General features: G+C 49.7%; 1 protein-coding gene across 1 annotated transcript in view; it reads left to right on the top strand.

Moving 5' to 3' along the window:
* The first annotated feature begins 9,679 nt into the window (after positions 1-9,679).
* The window catches only part of SAG (S-antigen visual arrestin), a 28,384-nt gene continuing 28,181 nt past the window's right edge, over positions 9,680-9,882 (top strand). Inside the window, exon 1 of the mRNA XM_025886661.2 lies at positions 9,680-9,769. Coding sequence (XP_025742446.1) covers positions 9,695-9,769 — 75 coding nt within the window. The 5' untranslated portion in view covers positions 9,680-9,694. The remainder of the gene's footprint in view (positions 9,770-9,882) is intronic.

Raw genomic sequence — 9,882 nt, 5'->3', positions numbered from 1 at the left:
TAGGAGCAGTACGTGTGTCCCATGTGAGAACAGTGGCCCTGCACATGGCCATGTCCCAGGCTTCCGTGGCTCTGCCCCGACCCTAGATGTGGAGAGGAGAGCCGGTGACTCGGGCTCTGGGCTTCATTTTCCCGGAGAAAGAGCCTTAGGAGACGGTGCAGATAGTTATGCTTGTGAGCCAGGCTGGGCAGCCTGCAGGCTGGACACAGTCTGCTTTCTGTCTAGGAAGCCCTCAGGGCCGGCCGCTCCCTGCCCTACATGCCCAGGTGGTTCTGAGAACCTGGACGTCAGTTCTCAGGACCCCCTTGTGGTGCTCGGCACCGTGGGCACTCAGGTTTTTCTCTAGTAGGACTGAATCAGCAAAAAGCAAACCAGGCAGCCCCAAAAGGGTGGGTCATAACCAGCCAAGGGGATGAGTGAGGAGGAGGAAGGGAGAGTAGTTAAAAATCTAAGAATAAACCACAGAGGAAGCGGAAGTGTGTAGAAACTGTTCTGTGCGTGTATGTGTAGGTTTCGGGTCACAGTGTAAAAAGTGTATTTCTTTTTTACTGGTTTTAAATTTATTGAAATTCACATAAAACTAACCATCTTAAAGTATATTCACAGTGTTCAACCACCACCTCTGTCTAGTTCCAGCAAAAGACATTTTTGAAACTGGATCAGTGTCCATTTTTTTGAAACTTATATTTCTTGTTTTTTGTGGGTTTTTTTAAAGTATTTATTTGACAGAGACACAGCGAGAGAGGGAACACAAGCCGGGGGAGTGGGGGAGGGAGAAGCAGGCTTCCTGCTGAGCAGGGAGCCCGATGCGGGGCTCGATCCCAGGACCCCGGGGATCATGACCTGAGCCGAAGGCAGACGCTCAACGACTGAGCCACCCAGGCATCCCTGAAACTTTCTTGGTCTATAGCAAGCAGCTGATCTACCTGAAGAAAAGCATGGACCCTTGTCTTAGCTCCGGCTGCTATCACAAAAAAACCACAGACCGGGCAGCTCCGACAATAGATATTTCTTTCTCCCGCTTCTGGAAACTGGAAGTCTGAGGTCAAGGCGCCAACAAGGTAGGTTCCATCCCGAGGCCTTAGCTCGTTGCTGCTGTGTTCACCTGACTTCCGAGTGCACTTGCAGAGTAGAGAGTGGGTGTCTCTTACAAGGACACTAATCGTATCAGATCAAGGCCCCGTCCTGGGACCTCATCCAACCCTGATCACATCCCAGTACCCCATCACACCAGGGGCTTAGGGCTGCTTCCACGTGTAGATTTGCGGGGAGGGGTGCACAAACACTCAATTCCTCCGAGAGGCCTCTCCCTAAGTGTGCACAGCTTCAGGGGTGAGCTGCTCAATTTGTGCTCGGCCACAAAATCTTGAAGCAGCTTCACTAGAAGCCCCTCTAGTGTTGGGATCCACGTGGCACGACAAGGATGAAGAAGCACCGAGGCGCACGTCAGCCTCTCGTGGGAGAGGCCCAGGGGAGGTGTTCGTCAGGATCCTCCCGCCCCGCTCTGCACGGGACTCTCCTTTTAAGGGACCCCTCTGGGGGCGCCTGGGTGGCTCAGGTCGTGATCCCAGGGTCCTGGGATCGAGCCCCGCATCAGGCTCCCTGCTCGGCGGGAAGCCTGCTTCTCCCTCTCCCACTCCCCGTTTGTGTTCCCCCTCTCGCTGTCTGTCTCTATGTCAGATAAATAAAATCTTTAAAAAAAAAAAGACTCCTCTGCACAGTTGAGGCATCTCCCCAACCCTGGGAGACAGGGCAGGTCACGGGCTCGCCTTCTACAGAGGCAGAAGAGGAAATAGCAGTGAGCCCAGCTACTTGCCCATGGTCTCAGGTGACTCATCAGGGGCCACAGAACCTTGGACTCCAGCCTCGGGCTGTTTGTCCAACGGGGAAACCTGGAGCACCAAGAGCCATTCTCAGCACGATGCCTCAAGATGGACCTTCGAAATCTGCCCAAGCGTGGGACCCCAGGGTGACAATGTCCATGAGGAATGAGCACCTGTGTCCTAGTCACGGATAAGTCACTCGTGGAAGAGATGAGACTAACTTGAGCAATGGAGGAAAGTAGAAGGGAAGCTGAGTCCTTCCTAACAAAGAATTTTCTCATGTGTCACACTGTTTCAAAGGCGGTAGTGATTTCCCCATCCCTGGAAGCATTCAACAACTTGTTGCAGATGTTGTAGAGGAAAGCCAAGCAAGGGATGGAGTGTGGACTTCATTCTTTTTATTTTTGGTTTTATTATTTTTAAGTCGGCTCCAAGCTGGGCGTGAGCCTCAATGCAGGGCTTGGACTCACAACCCCGAGATCAAGACCGGAGCTGAGATCAAGGGTCAGATGCTTAACCGACTGAGCCACCCAGGCGCCCCTGGACAACATTCTTTTTAAAGTCTGCCCAACTTGAGAAGCCACAGGATTCCATTTATTATCTCAGATACTCTAAGCCAGCCCAACCTGTAACAGCCCTCTATTCCTTCGGCCAGTTGACCAAGAGGTCCATGTTGGAATTAAGGTGGCTTTTAAAAGCTCTGATTCCCTGGCACTCTTCGTAAATAGAGTTGCCCCAGTCTTTCCAGGTGCTCTCTGCTTCAGGGAAACCAAGGCAGTGAGGACGCAAGATTTTCACTTTGTAGTTGATGTTTAGCCGGGTATACCAGTTTTCCTCATGCATGTGCCCAAATAAAGCCCTAAGACGATCACCTAACCCTGAAGCCCATAAGCTTCTTAAGCTGAACGCCCCCACCCTGCCACCCCCGCGAGCTGGCTGGCGCTGCGTTTGATCCCTGGAGGTGAGGCGCAGGCTCGGAGCAGGCTCCGGGCTGCAGATGAGCAAGTACTGCTGCCACCAGAGGTTCCCAGACTTGGCATAATTCATAGAGCAATTTCCAAAATAACTCCAGGGGAAGGCTGACAACTTACTTTGGCCCAGTAAGGACTTTTTTTTCTTTTCCTAAACCACCATCTACTCTCATCTTTATTTTATAAAAGGACATTTTGTCCTTACGCTTAGTGGCTGCATCATGAAATATTTATGAGTAAAGTGTCATGATGTCTGCAGTTTGCTTTCAAACGGTTCAAAAGGAAAAAGCAATGGACAGGTGAGCACACGCACTGAAGCATTTACTGTCAAATCTCACAGTGGACTATGTGGGTGTTTATTGTATTATTCCAACTTTTCTCTATGTTCTAAACTTCACAATAGATTTCAGAAAATGAAAAATTCGTGGTGGGAGGCAGATCAGTGGTTGCCGGAGACTGGGGGGTTGGTGGAGGAGTTGACCGAAATGGGGGGGGCCAGGGAACTTTTGGGGGGTGGAAAGGTTATGTCTTAACCATAGTGATAGTTAAACTCATCAAACTGCACTTTAAAATGGGCACAATTGCTTGTATGCAAAGTATACCTAAATCAAGATAGGGAGAAAGAAGGACATTTTAATATCCAAAAATTGAGGACTTCATAACCTCAGAAAAAAGGAGGACGGTCCTTTACAGTGAAGACATTTGGCTCCATGACAAAGTTTACAACGGTGCCCTTGTTTTCCTTTCTCATTTTTCTGCCAAGTAGAGACAAATTCATGACTGACCAGAGGCTGGGAATGACTACCAGAGACTACAATTCCAAAATGCATGAGGTCCGGTACCCAGTCCGCCCCCCAGTTTTCCCCACCTGCCAGGAATTGGCGGGTCAGTGGCTGGAGTCTGTCAGTCTGCAACCCCCCCCTGCCCAGCCAGCCACCGGGCGCCAACAAAACCTTGAGAATGGGTGTCCCAAGAGCAGCCAGAGGTAAAGGCCAGTCCCGGATACTGCAGCCCCTCCAATGGGGACACTAAAAGAAAGCACCCCGGTCATTTGTCTTCCTCTTGTTGGCGTGTTTTGTTTTTTTTTTTTTAAGATTTTATTTATTTATTTGACAGACACAGCGAGAGAGGGAACACAAGCAGGGGGAGTGGGAGAGGGAGAAGCAGGCTTCCCGCTGAGCAGGGAGCCCGATGCGGGGCTCGATCCCAGGACCCTGGGATCATGACCTGAGCCGAAGGCAGACGCTCAACGACTGAGCCACCCAGGCGCCCCTTGTTGGCGTGTTTTTAAGGGGAAAATCAGATATTCTTTTAAATTTATAACAATGTTATCTTTTAACCTTTCTGCTATAGGAGAAGTGAATGACTTGGAGGGAAATCTCTTTTTTTCTCCATTTTATTTTATTTTTATTTTTTTATTATGTTATGTTAATCACCATACATTACATCATTAGTTTTTGATGTAGTGTTCCATGATTCATTGTTTGTGTATAACACCCAGTGCTCCATTCAGTACGCGCCCTTTCTAATACCCATCACCAGGCTAACCCATCCCCCGACTCCCCTCCCCTCTAGAACCCTCAGTTTGTTTCTCAGAGTCCATAGTCTCTCATGGTTTGTCTCCCTCTCTGATTTCCACCCCCCTTCATTTTTCCCCTCCTGCTATCTTCTTCTTCTTCTTCTTCTTTTTTTTTTTAACATATAATGTATTATTTGTTCCAGGGGTACAGGTCTGCGATTCAACAGTCTTACACAATTCACAGCGCTCACCATAGCACATACCCTCCCCAATGTCTATCACCCAGCCACCCCATCCCTCCCACCCCCCACCACTCCAGCAACCCTCAGTTTGTTTCCTGAGACTAAGAATTCCTCATATCAGTGAGGTCATATGATACATGTCTTTCTCTGATTGACTTATTTCGCTCAGCATAACACCCTCCAGTTCCATCCACGTCGTTGCAAATGGCAAGCTCTCATTCCTTTTGATGGCTGCATAATATTCCATTGTATATATAGACCACATTTTCTTTACCCATTCATCTGTCGATGGACATCTTGGCTCTTTCCACAATTTGGCTATTGTGGACATTGCTGCTATAAACATCGGGGTGCATGTACTCCTTCGGATCCCTACATTTGTATCTTTGGGGTAAATACCCAGTAGTGCAATTGCTGGGTCATAGGGTAGCTCTATTTTCAACTTTTTGAGGAACCTCCATACTGTTTTCCAGAGTGGCTGCACCACCTTGCATGCCCATTGGAGAAAATTTTTAAATTATAGACAAGAAAAAAAAATTTAAAACAAGTAAAACCTGACATACCCACCACACAGAGACCCCTGTTAACTCCTTAGTATGTATCCTTGCAGATTATGCATATAGTGCACATATGTGGTTATACATATAGGTATGCATACGTGTGTGTGTGTGTGTGTGTGTTTGCAAGGTGTGGTCATATTACACGTGCCATCCTGTGACCTTGGTGTGGTCACAATTTCTACCTTCCTATTCCAGATATTTCTGTCTTACACATCGCCTAGACCCTATTCAGATTTCCCCGATGGACCCAAATGTCCTGTAGATCCTGTTTTTCAACTGGAGATCCAGTGTGGGACCACGCGTTACATCTGGATGTTGAGTCCCTTGAGTGTCTTTTAATTGAGTACCTCCCTTTTCTGTGACATTGGCTTATGAAAGACACCAGCTACTTTTCCATTCATCTGAGAGCTCTCTCATGGTGTCTTCTGGCTTGTTCCTCTGTTCCCCGCATTTTCCATAAACCAGAAGTGATGTCAAAATGCTTAATGGATTCCAGTTCACCCAAGGTGATACATCATGTCTGGCTGGCACCATTGTTGATGCTAAGATTGACCATGGACCATGCCTGGTCCCCCGCTGTGCAGCCAGGCTAGCACCTTGTGATGAGCCCAGGATCCATTTGCCACCACTGTGGTGCTAACAGGGACAGTCATTTCTCCATCAGCTCTTCACCTGATGGTTTTGACCCCAGTGAATGATCTTTGTTTGAGTCAATCATTTCATCCGTAATTTTAGAGGGAACTTTTACGATCATTCAGCTATGATAAGACCAACAGATCAGGAAGCAATGGCCTCTGAAAAGATCATTTGTTACGGTTCTTGGAAGGAGGGGGCAGCCTCTGCCACTTAGGGCCACCTGGGGAAGCACCAGGTTTGGTCAGAGGCAGAGGGATGGAGGGAAAAACACGGGCAAGTGTCTTCTTGTGGTTTCCACAGGAAACAACTGGTGAGGCAAGTTAAGCGGGTTTAAGATTGGGGAGTTTGAATAACTTCATCTGGCTCTGTGGTGACGGGCTTTCTCCAGTTGGCTGAATCCTGGTCTGGGGATGATTTGGACAAGGCAGTAGTGGCTCAAGCCTGTCCCAGGACGAACCAAGGCCACTGAGGCGCCTGGGCTCCCGACTGGTTAGTTTGCATGTGAAAGGCAGTTTGCTGTCTCTAGGGAAAGGGGTAGCCCCCCGAGGGGCAGTCTCTCCAGGGTCCGCGGAGCCCCAGATGTCAAAGCATCAGAAACACAGAAAATAGGGGGCACCTCGTTGGCTCCATCGGAAGACCATGCAACTCTTGATCTTGGGGTTGTGAGTTTGAGCCCCGTGTTGGGCATGGAGTTTACTTAACCAAACAAACTTAAAAAAATACAGCAAATCAAAAGTCATGATTATTCCAATCAGAGTTTGTCAAAGCATGTTTTTCTACTTCCATCATTCCTTTTGCATTTAGTAGCTGGCATTTCTCTGTTTAAAAAAAAAAAGTTTTCTCCCATAGAAATTAAAAATGTTGTTTCTTAATTTTAGCTATTGCCAGCAATCCAGTGACTCCTCCACGTGCTATAAGTATAGCGAGATCCCTCTTCTAGATGCTGGAGATGGGGTCGGTACAAAGAAGAATCTCCGCACTCCTGGAGCTTACATGCTAGTGACGATGGGGCGGGGGACAGACAGGAAACAAGATACACATGCATGGGACACAGTGACAAGTGCTATGGAGAAAAATAATGCGGGGGAGGCCGCGAGTTTTGGGTGAAGTGGCACACGATAGGCAGCAGGGTGAATGGGGTCACACTGAAGTAAAGACCCAAAGGAATACAGGAAGCAAACCAAGTGGCTCTGGGGGAGAGTGTTCCAGAAGGGGAAGAAGGCAAAGACCTTGAGGCAGGTTTGAAGGAAAGCAAAGAAGACAAGTGGGCCAGAGCAAAGTGGGTGAGTAGCGAGAAGTAAGGTCAGGGGTGCCCAAGTGGCTCGGTTGGTCAAGCTCAGGTCTTGATCTCAGGGTTGTGGGTTCAAACCCCCATTGCGCTCCATGCTGGGTGTGGAAAACACTCTAAAAAAAAAAAAAAAAAAAAAGAGAGGGTCAGAGGTAACAAGGGATCAAATCTTGGAGGGCTTGCAGGCATTGTCCAGGCAGGGAGGAAACCCCCAGAAGTTTCCGCAGATGCTAACATTTCAAACGTTAGAACAAGCTTTCTGCTTAGACTCGCTTCATTGCCAGATACCATGTCAAGTTCAATATGTAAATGTGTTAATGGCTACAGTCCCGTCTGTTTATTTCCTGAATGTTCTTGGAAGCAGCTGTTGAATGCAATGGTGAGGGGAACAACGGGTCGGGCCCCTGCCCTTCAGCAGGCTCGAGTCAAGTAAGGAAAGAGAGACCATACAATAATCTCCCACACAAGGTCAAAGGCAACTGTGCCTCCAACCCAGCCCCGAAGGGAGGTTGGGGAAGGCTCCCAAGGATGGGACTCCTCTCTTCCAGCATCTGAAGCGTGAAAGGAGTCAGCAAGTTGAAGAGAGAAGAGGATTGTTCTAGGCGAAAAGAACAGTGTGGGGAAGCAGGGGGAGTGTGGTGCAGGACGATGTGGAAAGCGGGTGCCCGGGTCCTTTCTGCGAGCAGCGGGAGGTCCTAAGCGGAGAGGACGGATCAGGGCTCCGAAGGGACCTCGTCCACTGTGGAGAAGGGCCTGGAGGCTGGAGATGGGCGGAGTCCGACAGCGGGAGACATTAGGGTCCAGGAAAGCAAAGGGGGTGCTGTGGACGCAGGAGGCGGCTCTGGGGAGGAGGAGAAGGTGAGGACAGATTCCAGAAACACTGGGGAGGTGGGGGTACAGGGAGGGGGAGGAATTGACAAGACTCGTCTCCATAATCAATAGGGCGTGGGGTGGAGGAGAGGAACCTGTCCAGTTCTGATGTGTTTTTGGAGTAGCGTTGTTGGGGTCCGGAGCCGACGGCCAAGAAAGAATTCTCGAGACGTGTTTGGTTCAAAAAAGGCGGTTTTATTAAAGCACGGGTACAGGACCGGCGGGCAGAGAGAGCTGCTGGTCCCGGACTGTGAGGGACAACCGATTATATCCTTCGGGGCTGGGGGAAGTCAAGACCAAGGGAACTTCCGAAAGGATTTTCATATGCCGAAGAAGATTTACAGGATACTGCAGGCCTGCCTGGCTGTTGTCGAGCTAAGGTAGTTTTTCCCTCCAGCAAGGCATTAACATTAAGACAGGAGCTTCCGGGAGGAACCTTATACTCGGCCTGCCTCAAGTGTTTGTCAGTGGGCTGCAGGTTACAAGGACAGTGAACTTTAGGTACGTTTCCTCCTGCCTTTGTTTCCCACAGCGGTTTGGCTTGTGTAACACCAGGGTTCATCTTGAGGTTGACATTTCTCCTTGACCTTTTTGTTTCTATCCCCACACCCAAGGTTGCATTAGCTGCCTGCTGAGTTTCACCAAGTCTGTTGAGCACCGGAAAATCCCCTGTGCCAGTGATACTGGGAGTGAAGGGATAATCAGTCTATTTCCAGAACCCAAAGAGGGTTAGGCTGGAAAGGAGCTTTTCTTCAGCGCTCATCCCTCCCACCTCACCTTCCCCACTGGAGCTCCCACATCTGTGAGCCCCTCTGGAAGGAGACTAGAGGCCTTTGCCTAATGCCTAGAACTGCTGAAACCACCAGTTCACCCGTCTCAACCCTAATCCTATTTCTACTCTGCTCCTTAAGTGGGATTTGGCTTCTAGACATTGAGACGTGGGCGTGGGCCCCCTCTCCAGGCCCCCTACAAATTCCCCCATGCACTCAAGCCAGGGGCCTTGGCAGGGTCATCTGGTTACACAGAGCAGGGGCCGGCTGCTCACCCCGGAGGGACAGAGCCCCTCTCCTCGCCTCCTGGGCCCATCAGGCTGGCTGCACAAGGTACATGACCGCCCCTGGCCCAAGGCTTCTCAGACCTGGGGCAGGCACAGGGAGAGCAAGGGGCAGGGCCACGGGTGTTTTCCTGTGGTCAGTCTGCCCTAGTTTCCCCTTTTCCGTGTGGTTGCATGGACTTTGCTTGTTAACGAGACTCAGGGTGCGCTGAGGTCCCGGCAGCTGAGACCGCCCTTCCGCTGGGTGTCACGCTGGGCAGCGGGGGGAGAACAGAACAGGACTCCTGGAGGTTCAACCTATTTTGAAAACGCTATACTGCGAAGTGCTTATGTTGTGGTTTTCGGGAACCTTTCCTATTCCAATTACCACGGGACGTCATCGTGATAGAATTTTAAATCCGACCCGGCGAAGGCTAGTCAGGAAGTCAAACCTTCCTGCTGAGGTTTACTAAGAAAAGTTTGAGGCTTATCGAGAAAAAGAAAACACGTGTTCTAAAAAGAAAAAAGCCCCCCAAGGTGTCATACACGCTAGACAGAGAGGCCTTATTTCATCAAACATCGATATTTAAGCAGATACAAGCAAATGTCTCCTGGGCACACAGGACCTCACGGGTAGGTTTTATACCCAGAATGTGCCTGACTGCATGCAGCCTCATTTTCCCTTCCCACAGCCCGCTGACACCTGACGCACACCCCGACGTGGGAGAAGCCAGCTGCCGGGGACACGTACCATGGCCGCCAGCGCCAAGAGCAGCAAGTCTGCACCCAACCATGTGATCTTCAAGAAGGTCTCCCGGGACAAGTCGGTAAGTGGTACAGAAGTGAGTGGCTTGAGGGAAAAAAAAATTTTTTTTAAGGAGCTTTTTTGAGAATAGACACGGGGCACCTGGCAGAGCATGCAACTCCTGATCTCATGAGT

The sequence above is a fragment of the Callorhinus ursinus genome, unplaced genomic scaffold, assembly GCF_003265705.2.
Source record: "Callorhinus ursinus isolate GAN/ISIS: 27379988/994484 unplaced genomic scaffold, GSC_fseal_2.0 scaffold2, whole genome shotgun sequence".
NCBI classification, from domain to species: domain Eukaryota; kingdom Metazoa; phylum Chordata; class Mammalia; order Carnivora; family Otariidae; genus Callorhinus; species Callorhinus ursinus.
This window is presented reverse-complemented; position numbering and strand designations above follow the sequence as displayed.